Consider the following 22,628-nt stretch of genomic DNA (forward strand, 5'->3'; position numbering starts at 1 on the left):
TATAAAATTGAGCGATAATTATTGATCGTTCATTTATTTAATCCTGGTAAGGTATTGTGAATGAGACGCGCAGGCGCAAAGTCGCTTTATTTGCTTGGCGGGACATGTTACACGACGCCATGACAGTGTGGTGTGGGCTGCAGTAGTGGGCTTCTGCCCACTCCAGTAACCGAGTGGCCTGACCCAGTTGTCAGTTATGTATTTTCTGCTGCAGTGATACCACCCTCTAATGGCGGCAGCGTCAGTTCCTTTTCGGGAAACCAACAAGACCTAAGCTAAAAGGGGGGTGCTTCGCCCCGCCTCGACCCCCCCACCTTCTTAACCGGGGGGAGGGCTTTGCCTTCCTTCAACCCCCCCCCCAACCTGCCCGTCAGGCTCTCCCCGCAACAAGAGGAGGAGGAGGAAGGAGGTCTCGCGAGACAGCGCAACATGCCACCCAGACCATGGCACCAAACTAACGCCCCATACCCCTCCCATCCAAGAACTTATCTAACCTCTTCTTGAATGTATCTATCGTGTTGGCGCTCACCACATGACTTCTAAGTCTGTTCCACTCATCCACCACTGTTGGTAAACAAATTCTTGCCTATGTCTTTGTTGACCCTGAACTTATCCAACTTAAACCCATTGCTACGTGTCCTACCCGGTGTGGTGTCATCTGCCATCCACGTATCCTAAGACATGCGCGGGATTTGTTTACAAACAAAGGGTGGATGAACTGCGACATGGTACCGTGTCTTTGTCGACTGTCTATCGCGATATGTCCCACGTGAGTTTTTTTTTTTCTTTTTAAAAGTAAATGTTGACGTACGTTTTGAAATTGAAAATTGCTTGAAATATGATAGTTTCTTCCTGCACCCTTTGTATGTCAGTAAATGAGGTATGTCGGTCAATGTGATAAATGAGATAACCTGCTCCCCTTGTATGTTGGTATATGTGATAAATGAGATAACCTGCACCCCTTGTATGTCGGTATATGTGATAAATGAGATAACCTGCTCCCCTTGTATGTCGGTATATGTGATAAATGAGATAACCTGCTCCCCTTGTATGTTGGTATATGTGATAAATGAGATAACCTACACCCCTTGTATGTCGGTAAATATGATAAATGAGATAACCTGCACCCTTTGTATGTCGGTAAATATGATAAATGAGATAACCTACACCCCTTGTATGTCGGTAAATATGATAAATGAGATAACCTGCACCCCTTGTATGTCGGCATATGTGATAAATGAGATAACCTACACCCCTTGTATGTTGGTAAATGTGATAAATGAGATAACCTGCACCCCTTGTATGTCGGTATATGTGATAAATGAGATAACCTACACCCCTTGTATGTTGGTAAATGTGATAAATGAGATAAGCTGCACCCCTTGTATGTCGGTATATGTGATAAATGAGATAACCTACACCCCTTGTATGTTGGTAAATGTGATAAATGAGATAAGCTGCACCCCTTGTATGTCGGTATATGTGATAAATGAGATAACCTACACCCCTTGTATGTCGGTAAATGTGATAAATGAGATAACCTGCACCCCTTGTACGTCAGTAAATGTGATAAATGAGATTACCTGCACCTCTTGTATGTTGGTATATGTGATAAATGAGATAACCTGCACCCCTTGTACGTCGGTAAATGTGATAAATGAGATTACCTGCACCTCTTGTATGTTGGTATATGTGATAAATGAGATAACATACACCCCTTGTATATTGGTAAATGTGATAAATGAGATAACCTACACCCCTTGTATGTTGGTAAATGTGATAAATGAGATAACCCGAACCCCTTGTATGTCAATAAATTTGAGAAATGAGATAACCATCACCCCTTGTATATTGGTAAATGTGATAAATGAGATAACCTACACCCCTTGTACGTCGGTAAATGTGATAAATGAGAAAACCTGCACCCCTTGTATCTCAGTAAATGTGATAAATGAGATACCCTACACCCTTTGAATGTTGGTAAATGTGATAAATGAGGTACCCTACACCCCTTGTATGTTGGTAAATGTGATAAATGAGGTACCCTACACCCCTTGTATGTCGGTAAATGTGATAAAAGAGGTATTTTTTTTTTTTATTTATTTTTTTTGTTTACATCTCAGCCTATAGCGCCGGTAGGCTTTCTTCAGGGGCCTGGTGGTCGGCCCAAGCCCGTCATGGCACAGGCAATTTTTATAGTGGCGCTAGTTATGCTTGGCTCATGCTGCCCCCTGGAACTCATTTTTGATTCGCTTGTACGGTTTCTTCTAGAATCGGGGATGAGAGGTGGTCTTCTGGACAGCCTGTGGGTAGTCTTAAGCCACTTGGCAGTGACTAAAAAATCCCAGGTGGTAGCGTGAGGATTCGAATCAACATTGTCCATGGCGTGATGAATGCTGGCCCCGCACGCTAATCACTCAGCCACCACCTACCCTTGTATGTCAGTAAATGTGAAAAATGAGATAACCTAAACCCCTTGTATGTCGGTAAATGTGATAAATGAGGTAAACTGAAACCTTGTATGTCAGTAAATGTGATAAATGAGATAACCGGCACCAAGGCCTTGTATGTCGGTAAATGTGATAAATGAGATAACCTAAACCCCTTGTATGTCGGTAAATGTGATAAATGAGGTAAACTGAAACCTTGTATGTCAGTATATGTGATAAATGAGATAACCTACACTCTCTTCTGATTGATGGTCACGTTTCTTGGATTCTCTCCATTTAATGGTAGGCTATCTGAATTATGGGGTCTATGTCATTCTTGAAATTGGCCATTTTCCCATAAAAGCTGCCATGCAGTCTTGCCGCCATCTTGCCTGGACAACCTACGATATCAACACTGTGTTTGTAAACATCGGGTTCCGCGCATGCACAGCTCAGGATGGGATGTCTTAGGATACGAGGATGGCTGATGACACAACACCAGCTCACTTAAAATCAAAACCTTATTGCTTATGTTCTTCTTGTAACTAATTTATTTATGAACCAATATATTTTATTCAGAAAGCTATTTAATCAGGAAGGATAGGAGATTAATTATCATTATCACTCGTTTTTTTTATTGAAAAGTAAAAAAAAAAAATTTCCTAGATATCGATGATAAAATATTAAAAAGTTGAAAATGTTTGTCAAAAATCTAAATCAACTTCAAGCAAAAGTTAAACTAGCGAGCATAATTCCTATTTCATACTTTCATAAAATGATTAAAAAAAGTAGACTTAAATAATTGCCTAAAATAAGAAGTTTAGATAACACGTTTTCTTTACCATGTCCTATATACCAAAAGAAAGAGTAAAAATAAAGATATTTATAAGCAAATAATGAAGTTAGTCCTTATTTGAAATTATTACTTAAAGAACGCCTAAAATAGGTGTTTCTTGTAATTATTATTTTAAAAAAATAATAGTATTTTTTATAAGTTTATAAGTTATAATGGTGATCGGAAAAGCAGTACTTAAAAAATTATCAGATGATCGGAATCGGATCAGTTGCCCAAACTGATCGGATGATCGGGGGTCGGAACAGCAAAAAAGTGATCGGTGCCCACCACTGGAGGAGAGTAAGATGACCAGGAGGGTGTATGCGAGTGAGATAGAGGGAGGGAGTGTTAGAGGATGACCTCCAGTGAAATGCAGAGATAGGGTGCAGGAGCATGTCAGGGAGAGGGGTAAAAGATCCTTGAGAAACTTTGAGCAGGCAAGGAGGGAGTGTCTGGATAGAGAGATGGAAACTCTTCTGCCGTGGCCATCCCCTGGTGGGAGCTCCTAGGAGCAGGCGTTAAAGATGAATGAATGAATGAGTGAGAAAGGGTTCTGTCCTGCAGTGGACTAGTAATGAATAATAATGTTGAGGAGGCTGTACAAAATATCACTACTTACCCTTTTCTTTGGAGTTTACCACCTCAAAGTCATCACCATCAGATTTCTCATGGTCAGGAGTCTCTCTTGTTTCCTGATGAGTGACAAAAAATAAGAGAATCAATGACATGTCACCAAGACACATCAACAGATCTGGATTTAACTCATACAGCGTCGGTCAAATGTATTAAAAAGTTGAAAAATGTTTGTCAAAAACCTAAATCAACTTCAAACAAAAGTTAAAATAGCGAACATAATTCCTTTTTCATACTTTCATAAAATGATTAAAAAAAGTAGACTTAAATAATTGCCTAAAATAAGAAGTTTAGATAACACGTTTTCTTTACCATGTCCTATATACCAAAAGAAAGAGTAAAAATAAAGATATTTATAAGCAAATAATTTTAATACATGCTGCTGTCGGCTGATTTTAGATTCCCTGTTTTTTTGTGTAAACTGTCTTAATGTAACATAAAATGAAGGTAGAACATGAATAAAGTATGCATAGTTTATTATAATATGTATATCTGAATCCGTGACCACTCGTTAGCTTTTGGTGGGGTAAGTCCGTAGAGCTTATTTAGATAAAAATTTACAGGAGGGGATATTTTCTTTGGTAATTTACTGCTGTCTGAGCCTAGTGTTAACTTTATTTTATAATTTCCATGCAATACACCTTTATGTATAATATTATGATCCTGTGACACTTTTATCAAGGTAATATTGGTTATGTAATACATTATCTTCAATTTCTCACATTATTTTACAGTACCCTCTCGAGTTTCGAGCTTGCTTCATTCCGAAGGTATGACGCTAAACTCGAGGATCACGAAACTTGAGGTATTGAAATCCATGTAAAAGCGCTTATTGGTTTCGACCCGTGGGAAATAATGACTTTTTCCGACTTTACTCCCTTGTTATCACAATTTTTTCAACTTTACTCCCTTGTTATCTCAAAATATGTACCTTGTTAATAGGCAGAAAATGGGAAGTAACAGATCGTTTTTAAGCCGCAGTTGAAGGCGGCTGCCTTACAACTGCCTGGCAGTTATGAATACACGCTTCTGATCCATGTGGTGTCGTCTGCTAAAGTAAGGGCAGTCGCTCGCAGTCACCCGTGGGACAGTTGGACAAACCTATATTTTTCTGGTGGTTTTCTGTGTGTTATGCAATAATCTGCTAACTTTCTCTGTTAAAAATCATGAAATCCCTAATATCACGATTGACTTTTCAATGCCTATTGAACGTAAACCGCTGCCGCCGCCGCAAAATAGCTCGCAGAGAGGTTCAACTTGCTTACTGTTTCCATATTTCCCTCAGCACTCACAAAGATCACAAGCAGACAGACTAGAACAAAACCAGGCAAATTAATACTTTTAATGCTGTATATTCCCACGGCGAACATGCATGGTGGACAGGGAGGCGGTGGCTGAACAGATAGCGAGATGACCCCACGTTCAGGAGGACGCGAGTTCAATCCCCGACCGGTGCCACCAAGCTGGGATTTTTCAGCCACCGCCGTAAAACTACCTACATGCTATCCAGAAGACCACCTATCAACCCGGACTCTAGATTCTAGGATTACAGATGAGCTCCGGGAGGGCAGCATGAGCCAATGCAAGATGGCGCTACTATAAACACTTGCCTGCGCCAGAACGGGCTGGGCTGACCATCAGGCCCCACCGGGAAGAAACCTTGGACTGACCATCAGGATCCGGCGGGAAGAAGCCTACCGGTGCAATAGGCCAAGACGTAAAAAAAAAAGCAGAATAACTAATTTCATCGGGGAGATATTTCTCGCAACACCAGCCAGTGTAGTGGAGCTTCTTCTTCTTCTTTTGACCTGAAATGCTTTGTATCGCTTCTTAGGTCCTCCTTCTCCACACTTTTATACTTCACAACATGCACTTAGTGCCGCTTTCACAGTCATTTTGTTTGTTTTGATCGTTACCAATGGCGGCAATCACAGCTATAATATTTCCATGTGAAACTGGCCGATCGGGAAGTGGCGGCTGTGGGATTAGCCTAGCCCCGCACTTACCACTTACTCTCAACATCTCTCGCTTCGCCTGCAGCTGCCATTACCTCATCGGCCAGTTTCTCATGAAATACTAAGTGTCGATCGCCGCCATTGGTAACGATCAAAACAAAAAAAAAAGTGACTGTGAAAGCGGCCCTTAGTTTCTTAACAGTGCGCACTTATACACTTCACCCTGAACTTAGGAGTTTTTCTGTCCTTTTCTTCCCTGATTTTGCTTTTCTATGCCCTTTTGCAGCTTTTCACTATTACTTTTCACCGTCGCTGCCATGCATTACAGGTCAAAAGAAGAAGAAAAGGAAAACAACACCAGGAGATCTACAATTTTCAGACTTGAGATTGGACTGTGGTTCCCCAGCACGGGGTGTTCTCTTATCTTGTTAATCAAGTAGTAAGCAAAGCAGCTCAGCCAGTCCATTTTACGAGTCTCTTGGTGGTCCATCTTCCACTGCTCCTCACTCCTCAGCCACTGTCGTCGTCTGTTTGTTTACATGCAGCCGTTCGGTACCCACGCATCTACCGCTTCGTACTAACAACCGTTTTCCATTCATAAGGACAATCAACAACTCGCTCCTGGTTGGGCATACGGGCAACCGCGGTTGCCCATAGCCCCAATGGTTGGACACCGCCTTTTAAGGTACCATGCATGACTCCGACAGTAGGTAGACGTGACCCGAACACGTCAAAGCAACGCGAAACTCATGGCGGTAATGGGCGAAAGTTGTGATGGTAAGAATTTAGGACTAAGCGCTAAACTCGAGGATCGCGAAACTCGGATAGCGCGAAACTCGAGAGGGTACTGTATATTTACACTTCTCTTCCACAACTCTTCCATCTCGTTTTGTGTTAGTTTCCTTCGCGCGCACCATAATGCTGGCACGAGATCAGGAAGGACAATGTGGTGCATAGGCGTAGGAGTTGACAAGGTAAGGTTGTAAATTTATGGCGCTCTAAATTCAGCACATTCTTTCCCTCACTTTCCAGATATTGTATGAGTTTTCTATGTATAATATGAAAATATATAGGCCATACTCATTATTACTATGCACATATATATCATCTTATTGGATTTATCTACATTGTGAATATTCTACAACTCACAAAATAGCTGGTGATGAGAGAAACAGTACTAAAATTTGACATATCTGGGCAGCCAAATCATTACCCAAAACGTGAAAATAATTTGTCGCCAGCACTTACCCAAGCACTCAGCAGTGTTACAAGGCTACCGGAGAGTGTGTGGGTGGCTCCCAGTCAAACCCATTACAGCAGAAATATATGGTGTACAGCAGGACATTTGACTTGACACAAATTCTATATAATGGGGTTCCCTATAGGCCCCGACCACTGTGTACAATTGTCCTGTCTTGTGGCGATGTGTGAAAACCACTCCGCCCACCAAGGCCCATTTGTTAGAGAGCGGTTGATATAGTTACTATCGTGCCGTTAAATTAACGCCGTTGACATTTGAAACATTTTATTATACTTGCGATTTGTTTAAACATTGTTTATTATAACATAGATTACTTGTGCAAGTAGCCCATAGGAAGCTAGAGCTTTTGGGGCAACAATAAGTTTGTATTTTTAAGTTTTATTTTGGACATGTATAGTCTACTAAATTTCTGACCCAAGTAATAATAGTAGCAATATTCAAAACAGTAATCTAACAATACTACTATTACTAGTAAAATGACAATAATGATAATAATAAAATAATAATAATAATGATGATGATAATACTGATAATACTGATAATAATAATAATAATAATAATAATAATAATAATAATAATAATAATACAGATAATAATGATAGTATATCACCTCCATTAATATTCTTCTCTCCCCGCAGTGTTTGAAATGTAGGAAGCAAGGACATTATACTAAAGTGTGCCGCTCGGTGAAACAAGCAAGCAGCTCTTCTAGCCCAAAACATTCTGCTGTGATGCTAGCTTCTATAGTAGGGGCCTCTCCTAGGTGTCTTGAAAAATCTGTAAGGCCTCTAAAGCTAAATGGTTGTCCTGTCAGTGCCCTTATTGATACTGTGAGTTCTGAAAGCTTTGTGTGTCGTAATGTAGTGGACCAAAACAAACTAATTATGTCTCCAGAGCATGGAAATGTTTCTATGGCTGATGAATCACTTTCCTCGAACATCTTAGGTCAGTGCTCTGTGGACTTAAGAGTTGCAGGGAGAGACTTATCAAGGTGTTGAACTCAAGGTGTTACAAAGCTTATGTAGTGATGTGATACTAGGACATGACTTTCTAAGAAAACATTCTGCTCTGGAAGTGGATTTTGGAGGAGAAAGGCCTCCCCTGAAGAAGTTCACTAGCTGTTGTTAACCCATGGGATTTGATATGGGAAAGCTGAAAAGTGGCCGAGAAACGACAAAATTACACTGCATTTTGAGACTAAGAAAAGAGCATGGAACATACATCAGAGTACTCCTCTCATAACCATAAAGCTGTTAAAAATATTTACTTTTACTTGAACTCCATTGTTTTTGGGTGGTGTTTCTTACAAAATAAACAGTCTCATGACGCGTGGCATCTACCCGAGTCGCTTGTTGTCTACTATAGAGAATTTGACAAGTGATTACTGTATGGATAGCTAATTCAGTCTGCCATGACCTTACAGCACCACCTATGACAAAAAAGCCCACCTCAAGATCACACCCACCATAATGACCTAGGGCATTCATGGTGGGTTGCGATATGCCACCACTGCCTACAATTAGCTCAAATTAGGTGCTTTATGGCGAGCCATTTTTAGGGTCCACAGCCACGACTCGTGAAAGCCCTAAAAAGGGTCTGCCGACGTTCTCGGGTTAAGGTGTCACTTCTTTTCCTTTTCAAGAACCTGATGCCAGAGTGCAAACCAGTCGCTAATAAGTCAAAACTATATTCCTTGAGTGACAAGAAGTCCATTGAAGCTGAGACTGAGTGTATGATGTCAGAAGGAATAATAAGGTCTAGTAATTCTCCTTGGAGGGCTCAAGTATTAGTGACGTCAGGAGAGAATCAGAAAAGGAGGATGGTTATAGACTATTCTCGAACTATAAACCGATTCACTGAGCTTGATGCTTATCCCTTGCCAAATATTGACGAGATGGTGAACAACATTGCACGGTACAAGGTGTTTAGTACCTTGGATCTGAAGAGTGAATACCATCAGGTTGCCATAAGAGAAGAAGAGAGACCATACACTGCATTTGAAGCTGGGGGCAAACTTTATGAGTTCAATCGCATTCCATATGGAGTGAAAAATGGAGTAGCAGCTTTTCAACAAGTACTTGACGAAATCCTTAACCCTTTCCTTGCGCGCAGTGTGGATGCGACTATCCCCTCTGGTGCAGTCGGGCAGCCCAATTGGGGGTCTCTTTTAACCTTTGTATCTCAAAAACTATTCATCACAGCTAAAAACCAAAAACACCATTGGAAAGAGGAGGTCCAGATCTATAGGAGTCGGTTATGTATGCCTCTCTTGCGAATGTACATGCACGTTCAGGGAGTGTTGAATGTTAACACTTACGTCGGTGCGTGCGTGATGATCAGCCATATTGAGGGAACTGCGGATATTTTTTCTTCAGATTCTGGCAAGGGAGCATTGCCAACTGCAATATTTACAACTATTTGGTCAAAGAATCAGTCGGTGATAGGTGAAGCTATGCAAAAATGCCGCTATATTGGGTAAGAACATCCACCAGTTACTCGTCTGTAGATTTGCCGCGCTGGGCTGATATGATTTTCCACCAAATTTAGTGAAGAATCTACTCAATTGGCAATCCTGTGTTGTGAGAATTAGTGTTGGAACACTCTCATATGCAGGAGATTTGAGTGTGGGTGGAGGTCGCAGCGGGCGTTTAGCGCCACCAGCAAATACGCCTAACGCCTGCTGCAAGCATTTAGCAATGAAAGGGTTAAGAAAGAAAAAGTAAGTGGTACATTTGCTTATGTGGACAATGTAACTGTGTGTGATGAGACAGCTAGAAGAGGAGCATGACCAGAATTTAAGGAGGTTCTTGAGGGTGGCTGAGGAGTACAACCTGACTCTAAACCACAGCAAGTGTGACTTCAAAGTCAGAACCATTAATTTACTGGGGTATTCAGAAACAGACGAAGAGATCAAACCCAACCCAGAACGCTTGCAGCCACTGTGGAATCTTTCACCCCCGAAGGATGCAGCTTCTCTTCGCAAGACAATGGGGTTACTTGCACATTAGTCAAGATGCATACCTAATTTTTCAGAGAAAATCTGCCCTCTCTCACAAGGTAAGGGTTTTCCTTTATCTAGTGAAGCATTGCAAGCTTTTGGGAATTTGAAGAAAGACATTGCTAGTGCTGTGGCAATGGCCATAGGTCCCTCATCTCCTTTCACGGTGGAAACGGATGCCTCAGATCATGCGATAGTAGCTACTCTAACTCAGAATAGTCGCCCTGTGGCTTTCTTCTCCCGCATTCTCACTCGCAGCGAACAAGGACATTCTTCGGTGGAAAAAGAAGCCTTGAGGAAGTGGAGACGTTACTTAATTGGACACCATTTCAAGCTCACTACTGACCAGCACAGTGTAAAGTTTATGTTTGATTCTAAATCAAACAGTAAAATAAAGAATGACAAAATAGCAAGGTGGCGTGTTGAACTCTCATGTTTTCACTGTGATATTGTGTACTGTCCAGGAAACGAAAACATACCAGCTGATCCTCTCTCCCGCATCTGTGGTGCCACTACTACTGACAAACTCAGAGAACTTCATGAAATCCTATGTCACCCCGGGATATCTCATATGATGCATTTTGTCCAAGGATGGAATCTACCTTGCTCGGTAGATGTGAAGAAAATTACCACCTCTTGCCAAGTGTGTTTGAAGCTCAAACCACGGTTCTTCAAATAATCTGGACAGCTGATCAAAGCAACTCAGCCATTCACGAGGCTGAACTTAGACTTCAAAGGCCCACTACCATCTCAATCTAGAAACATACTCAAAGTTGTGGATGAATTTTCAAGGTTCCCCTTTGCTTTCCCTTGTACTGATATGACTACTAGAACTGTTATCAGATGTCTAGTGCAACTGTTTGCCTTGTTTGGTATGCCAGCATACATCCACACTGACAGAGGTACATCTTTCATGTCTGAAGAGCTTAAGGATTTTCTGATGAAGAAAGGTGTAGCTACCAGTCGTATTACACCTTATAACCCTAAGGGGAATGGCCAAGCTGAAAAATACAATGGAATTATATGGAAGACTCTAACATTAGCCCTCACAACAAGAAACTTTGCCGTGTCTCAGTGGGAAACTGTTCTCCCAGGTGTGCTCCATTCTATCCGCTCTTTGTTGTGCATTTCCACGAACTCTACTCCTCTTGAACGCATTTTCCTGCATAGTAGAAGGTCTACCACCGGCCAAACGTTGCCTACTTGGCTCATCCAAGGAGGGCCTGCTCTCCTGAAATGCCATGTAAGACACAGCAAGAATGACCCCTAGGTAGATGAGGTTGAAATTGTAGAGGCGAACCCTGAGTATGCTCATGTGAAGCTTTCAGATGGTAGGGTGACTACGGTTTCATTAAGACATCTTGCTCCTATGGCTAATGACAACCGATGCTAGTCCTCCTGTACCTCAGTCTCAGGTCTCTGAGGAAGTGTCGGATGCAAATGTTCCCCTGGAGATTGCATGCAGAATCTCCCATGTGGACACTACTCCTCAGAATGACACCACTCAGGAATCACATACAGTGCCTCACCAGACAGCCTCACCTCCTCCACTTCGAAAGTCTGAGAGAGCAAGGCAACCTCTAAAGTACCTTCAGGATTACTCCATGTGAACTTAACTAAGAGGAGAAGAATGTGGTGAAATAACTAGTCCCTTTATATTAGCAGTCCTTATAAACTGTTTACTTTTGGGGTCCCTTCCTTGCGTGTCCCGCAGAACAGCTGAGGACTCACCAGCTGAGGGTACATTGCTTGTGTCTCCTTATATATGTTGTCTGTTGTTGTCTGTTTGTTTGTTACTTGTTTAGTGTATGTTTCTTGCTTATCTTGTCAATCCATAAGAAGTTAGTTAGTACATAGTGTTTATTTATATTTGTGTCCGTGCCCAACTACAGTACCCTCTCGAGTTTTGAACTAACTTCGTTCCAAAGGTATAGCGATAAACTCGAGGATCGCGAAACTCGAGGTATTGAAAACACTGAAAAAGCACTTATCTGTCCCCCCCCCTTTTTTTTTTACATGTGGGCTATGGCACCGGTAGACTATCCATCTGGGCCTGATGGTCGGCCCCAAGCCTGTCATGGCGCAGGGAACTGTTTATAGTGGCACTATTATAATTGGCTCATGCTGCCCCCGGAGCTCACTTTTTTTCCTCCTTTACTCGTTATCTTAAAATACGTACCTTGGAAAAAGGAAGAAACAGGAAGAGAGAATGGGTCGTTTTATAGCCACAGATGAAGCCTTATGATTAGCTGAGCTCTGAAAGCATGCTTGTGATTTGCTGGGAGTCCGATGACATCATCGCCAGCGCTCACCCGGTCAGCGGCCTCGCTGCCTTGAGGCAGTGTCACACTTGCCATTTTCCTCTAACTGTTGTGGCTACTGGCAACGCCCGTGCACCCATCCGGGAGCGAGTTGTCCGTAACCTGGTGTCACACCGGGCCTTTTTCTTCCCACCGCTTTGGCGGCAGCTTGGGCAACTGGCAAATCCAACTTTTCCTGGTGTGCTTCACACATGGCCAAGGTCGGTTGCCTGTATCCACATCCACAACGTAAACAAAGCACTTGCCCTGTATCGACATGGCGTCGTCTGCTAAAGTAAGGGCTGTCGCAGCTTGTGCTGCCATTACTCAAGTTATGGACTTGTTGCATCAGTTAAATGGAAGGAAGAAGCTGTTATGGGTGTGGCGTGTCTGTGGTTCTTCCGTGCCAGTTCTCATTGTCACCACTGCACATGAGCAGCCAACCCACGCACCTAGTAGACTCTGACCACATAAACACGTGGATCGAGTAACAACAAAGACACACACACACACACGCACACACACACCAGACCCATCATGAACTATGGCAGATGTTTCTCACAAACAAAAATGGCTTTGCCATTTCCTAGAGTGTGTTAGAACTTATTTGGTGAGTGGTTCATACAAACCAAACATACCCAATGGCAAGAAGAGAGCAGTGTTAAAGACGACTGCTCTCTTCTTGCCAAGAGCCAGGTTAGGTTCATGTGAGCCACTCACCAAATACGTTCAACACACTCAAGAAATGGTGAAGTCATTTCTGTTTGTCAGAAACACCTGCAATGGTTCCTAATGAGTCTGGTGTGTGCATGTGTGTGTGTGTGTGTGTGTGTTTGTTGTTATTTGATCCTTGTGTTGATGTGGTTGAGTCAAGATGGGTGGGATGGCCGCGCACGCGCAGTGGTGACAATGAGAACTGGCATGGAGGAACCACAGGCATGCCACACCCACAACTGTTTCTTCCTTACATTTAACTGCAGCAACAAGTCCATAACTTGGGTAATGGCAGCACAAGCCCTGACAGCCCTTACTTTAGCAGACGACGCCATGTTGATACAGGGCAAGTGCTTTGTTTACGTTGTGGATGTGGATATGGGTAAGTGACCTTGGCCGTGTGTGACGCACACCAGGAAGAGTTGGAGTTGCCAGTTGCCCTAGGTGGCGCCAACGCGGTGGGAAGAAAAATGCACTGTGACACCAGCTTACGGATAACCGTGAACTCACTCCTGGTTGGGCGCATGGGCGTTGCCCGTAGCCCCAACGGTTGGACGAAAACGGCCATTGTGACACTGCCTTAAGGCAGTGAAGCCGCTGATAGGGTGAGCGTCGGCGATGACGTCATCGGACTCCCAGTAAATCACAAGCGTGTTTTCAGAACTGTCAGCCAATCGTAAGGCAGCCGCCTTCAATGCGGCTTCAAAACAACCCGTTCTCTCTCTCTCTCTCTCTCTCTCTCTCTCTCTCTCTCTCTCTCTTGCCATAGCCACAATGTTTGGAGGAAAATGTCCAGTGTGATACTACCTTTAAAGGTAGCGTGCGTGACGCCGATGGTAAGTAAACGTGACCCGTATGTGTCAAAGCAGCGCGAAACTCGGAGTGATAATGCACGAAAGTCGGGATGGTAAGAATTTAGGACTAACCGTGAAACTCGTGGATCGCGAAACTCGGATAGCGCGAAATTCGAGAGGGTACTGTATGTGTTTTTTTTTTGTTGCAGTGTACAACTGCAGTGGAACTGATTGAATAATAAAACCATAGTACTGTGTACACAGTCATCCCTCAAATAGTACGGTTTCGGTTTTATACAGATTGTCATGGAAGAATTTTTTTAGGATTTTTAAATTTCCTGCTTGTCGCACCAAGTAGCCATGGCGTGACTGGCAACACTGTTCTACCAGAACACTTGCTGAAAGTTCCCCAAAGCGTTCGAGAAAGGTGTTCACCTTACAGAAGAATTCAGAATTAGGAGAAGTTATGTTTTGGGATGAGTTACACTGCGGTAGGGAGAGCATACTACGTGAATGAGAGCAGTGTTCGCTGTATCTATCATAGTGTAAAAGGAATTCTTGCCGCAGTAACCGCCAGTGCTCCAAGAGTGCTGCAAGAATGCAGGTAAAGGCCGTCCTTTTACTAAGCCTCGTCATTGCTATGGTAACAGCATCTCACTCACAGCAAAATGGCGTACGCTGATCTTCCTGGCAACGTTTAACATGCATTACCTGCTGTCCTGGCTGATGAACTCCTTACAACAGAAGATGAAAAGGAAGCTGCAGTGGTTTGGTGGCACAGAGAGGTGAAATGCAATGGAAACTCTTATATGTGTTTGTTTGGGCCGCCACATTTACTGATGACGTCCTCACAGCACAAAGGCGCTCCACCTCTCAAAGCCGGGAGCCAGCGGATGTGCCGAGTTGGCAACTCGTGCTGCTGCGTCACGCATTTGAGAGCACTCGGGACGTTCTGAGAGTCCCGATTCCCTCTCTCAAACGCAGCCCAGGAGTGTTTCTAAAGGGGGCACTAATTTTATACGGATTTTCGAATAGTACGGGGGTCCTGGGTACCTAACCCCCATACTATTTGAGGGATGACTGTACTTGGTCTACAGCAGTCAGTTAGGGGGGGAAGAGAGAGAGAGAGAGAGAGAGAGAGAGAGAGAGAGAGAGAGAGAGAGAGAGAGTAAAGGTATATAAAAGTGCAGTGCTGCTGCTCACATGCCCTAGCTGGTTGTCTTGGTCCTGCACTGTTGCCAAGACACCCTAGATCAGTGTTTCCCAACCTTTTTTCTGTCGTTTCCCCCTTCATCAACTTTAACCTCCCAGATTTCCCCCTTCATGTGGACGAGGAAAAAAGTAGCCAAAACACGAAATTTACTTAATTAATAACACAAATAATATAAATAAATAGTAGCCAAACACAATATTTACTTACTTAATAGCACAAATCAATCACTCAATACCTCTCACACCCTGTTTCCATCGACTAATTGCTAGTATTTTATATTTTCTTCAGGTTAAGTTTCCCCCTGGAATCATAAAATTTCCCCCAGGTTGGGAAATGCTGCCCAAGATGAATGTCTTCACTCCAAGTATATATCATATGCCCAACATTACAGCCCCCACAGGCAGCAGACCGTCACACTGCTATTCAGATGCCATAGCTGGTTGTGTTTTGCTGCTGTACTGCTGTTCAGATTTCCAGGATAGTTGTATTCACACCAGATATTAATTATCCTAACATTACAGGTCCCACAGGCATCACCAGTGAGAAGGGAAAGGGAATAATATTTTTTTTCTATTCTTTCTAAAAAAGAGCCTTTTATTTTCAGCATGGCGCAGAACAACCTGTGCGGCATAAGGCCTAGAGAGGCTGGAGCATATCGGGGCACATCTGGACTTCATGTGTGGCACAAGTCATTACCATTAGGTCACACTGTGGCTGGCCCTGGTGAAAAGATTACAAGGATGTAGCATTTTTTTGTCATTTTGATACATTTTTTTTGTTTTATTTTTTATAATGTTGTTTCAGTTAAACACATTTTCTTCATTGTTCATAGGGTTAAGAATAGCATCTAATCTAAGTGAATTTTTTTAAAATAAACTTTGTACCATTTCTATATGTATATTTCTATCCCCAAAATTTGTCTGGGATTTTGGACATCGCTAGTAGGCACGTGAGGCCGACAACGCTACTATTCTAGGGTTAATGAGATTCACATTAATTTCAATGGGGAAATTCATTTTGGCTTCATAGTATTTTGGTGAACAACCAAAATTCTGGAACGAATTAAACTCTTAAACTGAGTTTAATTAGTAAAATTACTTTAATTCTGTATAAAATAACATGTAAAATGATTTTTATATAAATATTTTTTTGAGATATGGGATGCATTAATGGGATTCATATTAATTTCAATGGGGAAATTTGCGGTAATAATTCAGGAGATGTGGGCTCTCGAATTTCCAGGCACAAACTATTTTTTTCTAGGTAAAATGTGGTGCTTTTTCAAGTGGAGATAGTCTTTTTTTCCGGAAACTATTAGGAAAGGGGCTATTTCAATTTTCTTGATCAAGTCACAATCCTAATATTTCCGGAAAAAAACCATCTCCACATGAAAAAAACACCACAAATTACCCAGAAAAAAATAGTTTGTGCCTAACCTAACCTAACCTAACCTATCCTAACCTAACCTAACCTAACCTATCCTAACCTAACCTATCCTAACCTAACCTAACCTAACCTAACCTATCCTAACCTAACCTAACCTAACCTAACCTAACCTAACCTAACCTAACCTAACCTAACCTAACCTAACCTAACCTAACCTAACCTAACCTAACCTATCCTAACCTAACCTATCCTAACCTAACCTAACCTAACCTAACCTATCCTAACCGTGGTATGTGATAAAGGGAGGGTGTATGTCTCTCGGAGTCCAGGAATAATTTTTTTTTTATGTATTTATTTTTTTTATTTTTTATGGTTTCCGGAAGTGAACAGGGTCTACACTATATACTGATACAGAAATAATGCAGAAAACGTGAGTATTAACGGCGGTAGAGAGAGCCCATACCTCCTGAATATTATCCAAATTTGCTTTGGTTTATGAATGTTTTGGTGTGCAAGCAAAATTTTGGACAAATTAAACTTGTAAACCAAGGTATTACTGTATGTAGGAAGCAGGAAAGTAAGTAAATGTAAATTTACGTGACTGACCATAAATAGTAACCTTTGATTTCATGTACTTTTATGTGGATTCCCTCTTATGGGTTAAGGACAGACCACCTAGTCTGGTATATAGGGTCAGTCTCTCTCTCTCTCTCTCTCTCTCTCTCTCTCTCTCTCTCTCTCTCTCTCTCTCTCTCTCTCTCTCTCTCTCTAATAAAAGCCCACCTTGGTTTAACAGCGAAATTAAACACTCAGTCAAGGAGAGAAAATTGCTTTAAAGGCTAAAGAAAGAGCAAAGCACACCCAAAAACATTAGACTTTAGCATGATGCCAGCCGACGAGTAAAAAGATTAGTATGTCAGGCAAGGTGTAGATATGAAGAAACTATTGCGGCCAACTGTAAAAATAATCCGAAATCATTCTTCAGTTACATAAACAACAGAAAGGCGATCAGAAGTGGAATTGGACCCTTAACAAGCAGCGACGGTGCACTAGTGACTGACAGCCAACACCAGTACTAATGTAAATCCCGAGCATGCATTGCCTAACTTTGAAATAACAACCGATGAAGTCCTCAAAGCCCTCCAATCACTTAAAACAAATAAAAATCCTGGACCTGACAAAGTATATCCTACTCTGCTCAAAGAAACAAAGAGCGAAATAGTCTCCTCCCTCACAACCGTTTTCAATATGTCTTTGCGACAAGGCATCGTCCCTTCGGATTGGAAAAAGACTAACGTGACACCAATTTTTGAGAAAGGAGACAAAAAAGTACCAGGTAATTACAGGCCCATTAGTCTAACTTCGGTTGTAGGTAAGCTACTTGAGAGCATAATTAGAGACAAAATTGTGAGTTACCTTGAAAGCCACTCATTAATTGGAGACTCACAACACGACTTCCGTAACAAAAGATCCTGCCTATCAAATCTATTAACCTTTTATAATGACCTCTTCACGGTTTATGACGTAACCAAATCATTGGATGTAGCCCATCTTGATTTCCAGAAAGCGTTTGATAAAGTCCCACATCATAAATAATTTACAAATTAAAGCAAATAGGTATTGATGGTCAAGTACACCAATGGATCGCGAATTGGTTGAGCAACAGACAACAAAGAGTGGTGATTGACGGATTTAACTCAGAGTGGGCACTGGTCACTAGTGGCGTCCCTCAGGGCTCGGTTCTTGGCCCAGTGCGCTTCATTATTTACATCAACGATGTGGATGTCGGACTCAATAATCGCATTAGTAAATTTGCAGACGACACAAAGATTGGTAACTCGGTTCACACTGACGAAGACAGGCAAAGCCTCCAAGAGGATTTGCACAAAATTTCAGCTTGGTCTGATAGATGGGAGATGCCCTTTAACATAGACAAGTGCCAGGTCCTTCAAGTTGGAACAAGAAATAAGAAGTTTGATTACGAAATGCGCGCCGTTAAACTCAAAAGCGTTCAATGCGTTAAGGACTTGGGGGTCAAAATCGCGTCAAGCCTCAGATTCTCACAGCAATGCATCGATGCAGCAAATAAAGTGAACAGAATGTTGGGCTTCATTAAAAGAAACTTTTTATTCAAGAATAAAGATGTAATACTTCCACTATACAATAGTTTAGTCAGACCCCACTTGGAATATGCGGTACAGTTTTGGTCTCCCCACCATGCAAAGAACATTGCTAAATGAGAAGGTATTCAGCGTCGGGCAACAAAAATGATCCCTTCCTTGCGCAACAAATCTTACGAAGAAAGGCTTTCCACCCTTAACATGTTCTCTCTTGAAGCGTCAGCCCGAGGAAAACTGATCGAATGTTTTAAAATACTTAATGGTTTCACGAGTGTAGACAGATCAACATTGTTTATGATCGATGACACTTTGCATACGAGGAACAGTGGCGTAAAACTCAAATGTAGAAAAGTAAATTCAGACTGCACCAAATTTTTCTTCACTAACGTTGTAGTACGAGAATGGATCAGCTCCCACCGTCAGTGGTCCAGTGTAACACGACTGACTCCTTCAAAAACAAGCTCGACTGTCACTTCCATCAACTTAATATCAACTAGAGTTGAAGTGCATCGTTTTGGAGCCGTCTGATTAATGTAGAATCACTTAGGTTTAAGGACAGACCACCTAGTCTGGACCATGGGGTCTGTGTGGTCTGATTTTCTATGTAAATCTCTCTCTCTCTCTCTCTCTCTCTCTCTCTCTCTCTCTCTCTCTCTCTCTCTCTCTCACCTTACTCTGCGGGTCAGTAGGCTTGAAATCATCGTTCTTAGTACATTTGTTCTCTGGTTCCAGTTCACTCATAGCAACACCCCTCACCTCCACTTCCATGTCCTCGTCTTCATCCAACTCTGTTAACCATCAGACAGGTGATGAAAAAAGGAAGAATAAATGTTATATAAGTTTAGAATGATGTCAAGAAAAAAATAAAAGGGGTGGAATATCAATGATGAAGGAAGCAGAAGGTGAAAGATTAAAAGTAAAAAAGAAGTTGGGAAAAGAACATGAGGGATTATAACATTCTACATTCAGAATGTTACACTTCCTGACACTGAACTCTATCTGCCCCTTCCCCACAACCTGTCAAGCTTGCCCTGCATTACTCTAGAATCTTTATCTGATTAAATAAGATTTCTGACCTTTTTATCATCCACAAAAGTGCAAATATTAATAATTTATTCTTGATTCAAAGTCAATGATATAAAAATATACAACGTCCATAAATTTGAGCACTTTGCTTCCTAAAGCTAAGTCACATTTAAATCAATTTAGGTATTTCATAATTATTCTGTGAGCCTCTACTTTACACTAACTAAACAGAGACGTAAAAATGTTGGGGCAACCTTTGTCTGACCTACAGTGGACTAATAATGACTGATGATAAGATAGATGAAATAAACTATCTGGTTAACTTACTCTTGCTTGGTACTGGGCCACTGATGCCATTAAGGACTGAGGCAGTGTGGTTGGGGTAGGACATTGCACTCTGGAAAGAGGAAGTACAACAGAGCATAAATGCCATTATTAAAACAAGCTGTGGTTGATATGAATGGCAGAGAGAGAGAGAGAGAGAGAGAGAGAGAGAGAGAGAGAGAGAGAGAGAGAGAGAGAGAGAGAGAGAGAGAGAGAGAGAGAGAGAGAGAGAGAGAGAGAGAGTCAGAAAGAGAGAGAGAGAGAGAGAGAGAGAGAGAGAGAGAGAGAGAGAGAGAGAGAGAGAGAGAGAGAGAGAGAGAGAGAGAGAGAGAGAGAGAGAGATAGAGAGAGAGAGAGAGAGAGATGGAGACAGAGCTAGAGAGATAGAGAGAGAGAGAGAGAGAGAGAGAGAGAGAGAGAGAGAGAGAGAGAGAGAGAGAGAGAGAGAGAGAGAGAGAGAGAGAGAGAGAGAGAGAGAGAGAGAGAGAGAGAGAGAGAGAGAGAGAGAGAGAGAGAGAGAGAGAGAGAGAGAGAGAGAGAGAGGAGAGAGGAGAGAGAGAGAGAGAGAGAGAGGAGAGAGAGAGAGAGAGAGAGAGAGAGAGAGAGAGAGAGAGAGAGAGAGAGAGAGAGAGATTAAAGATGAAGCAAAAAGTCAAAGGAGACAGATAGAGTACATATGTGCATAATGTAGTTCTTTCTTCAGTTAATCAATCAAACAATGGGGGCATATGCCTGGGGGCACATCACCTCACCCAACCTATGACACCAAGCCTGGGGGTCCCTTTGGGCAGGTTTCCATGCAGGCCCCCTTCTCATTCTGAGTACCTCTTGGCAAGATCTCTAGACTTGCTTAAGCCATGAACTCTGAGGGTGTCCCCTTGGGCTCCTTCACTCAGGACTATCACTCATAGAAACAACCCGATGAGCAGGGTCGGCTTATGGGTAACATGCCACATGCCCGTATAGCCGGAGTTGGCACTGATGGACTATGAGGGTAATATATGTTGAATCAGTTTCACGTAGTAGTTGCTGGTTTGACACAAAGTCATTTCCCTGATATCCCATGATTCTGCATAGACACTTACTACCAAAAGCATTAATCTGCCTCTTCAAGTCTCTATTTAGTGTCCATGCCTCCAAGCCATAGAGTAAGACAGGCAGCACAAGTAACTTGATGATCCGGATCTTTGTCCTTCTACACAGGTATCAACAACTCCATATACTTGTGCTGAGCAAGTCCATAACACTATGGGCCAAGCCAATTCACTGAAAGAATTCTTGGCAAGACTTACTATTGTTCTGAATTACACTACCAAGGTATGTGAAATTTTCTGAAATCTTGTGTCCTTGCCAAACGCATGAACAGCCTGTACTGTTTCATCTACAAGCCTCCAAACACCTGCACCATGGTCTTGGCTCAGGACACCTGAAGTCCAAAGGGGGCCTCCTCATGCAGTGCCTTGAGAGCCACCACCAAAGCCTCCAGCAATTCTACAAGGATTACTGAATCATCAGCAAAACAAAGTCGGTGACCCTGGTATTTTTTTTTTCTTATGTGGCAGCCTATAGCACCGGTAGGCTTTCTTCAGGGGTCTGGTGGTCGGCCCAAGCTCGTTATGGCGCAGGCAAGTGTTTATAGTGGTGCCATCTATTCTTGGCTCATGCTGCCCCTGGAGTTCATTATTGATTTACTTGGATGGTTCTCCTAGAGTCTGGGTTGATGGGAGGCCTTTAGGACAGCATGTGGGTTGTCTTAGGCCACTTGGCGGTGACTGAAAAGTCCCAAGTGATAGCGGCGGATTTGAACCCGCGTCGGCCAGAACGCAGTGATTGAGGGCCCGCACGCTAACCACTCAGCCACTGCCTAAACTGATTGTCAATAGATGTTCCACAATGACTCTGGTCCACAACTCTGCCTAGTATCCAGTCCAAACAAGTGCTGCAAAGCATTAGGGCAAGGACACAGAACTGCCTCACTCCCACGTTCATAGAAAAGAAGCTTGACAAGCCTCCCCCTACACTTCACAACATTCTCAGTCCCATAATACAGGCTAAAAGTCTTTGCAGGAATCCCTCTAAGCTGCAGGAGATCCCAGAGTGCCTCACGCTGCACTGAAACATATGCCTTCTTGAGACTGGCATAGGCTGCAAACATCCCTGTCAAAACTCACATTGACGCTTCACCAGGACACAAAGAGTACCATGTGAACTCATGTAAAAGTTAACCCCACAACACCAAAGCTGCGATTTGTTTGAGTGAGAGAGATTCAACCCCTGTAAAAGCAATACCAGTAGAAGAAATAGTATTGGTGAAAACAACAGTAGAAACAAAAATAGCAGCAGTACAAAATGTAATAGTGGTATTGGCAGTGGTAGTATCAACCTTCTTTTTCTCATTATTATTACACCCATTACTAAATTATTTTTTTTATATTTTCATCATTATCATTCGTAGTTAAAGTAATATAGTAACAGAAGTAGTAGTAGTAGTATCAGAATCAAACTTTTTTTCCATTGTTACAATGGCTATTTCTTATTAGTAATATGTGCACAGCAGATATTAAAATAAAATATGATAAAAACCATATAATATGGTAAACTAAGTACAAAATATCAAAGAATAGTAAAAAATATAATAAA

At 42.2% G+C, this 22,628-nt stretch overlaps 1 protein-coding gene across 8 annotated transcripts in view; it reads right to left on the reverse strand.

The window, feature by feature from the left end:
• Positions 1–22,628, reverse strand: part of LOC127006081 (seipin-like) — a 165,374-nt gene that overhangs the window by 14,775 nt on the left and 127,971 nt on the right. For 7 of the 8 annotated variants that reach the window (XM_050875582.1, XM_050875586.1, XM_050875585.1 and 4 more), the window contains 3 exons: positions 19,992–20,061; positions 19,308–19,426; positions 3,884–3,956 (listed from right to left, as the gene is read on the reverse strand). In XM_050875582.1, coding sequence (XP_050731539.1) covers positions 3,884–3,956; positions 19,308–19,426; positions 19,992–20,061 — 262 coding nt within the window. Of the gene's footprint in view, positions 1–3,883; positions 3,957–15,343; positions 15,853–19,307; positions 19,427–19,991; positions 20,062–22,628 lie in introns of those variants that run through there. The other variant, XM_050875583.1, reaches the window with a different exon arrangement.

This window comes from Eriocheir sinensis, chromosome 32 (assembly GCF_024679095.1).
Source record: "Eriocheir sinensis breed Jianghai 21 chromosome 32, ASM2467909v1, whole genome shotgun sequence".
Taxonomy (NCBI): domain Eukaryota; kingdom Metazoa; phylum Arthropoda; class Malacostraca; order Decapoda; family Varunidae; genus Eriocheir; species Eriocheir sinensis.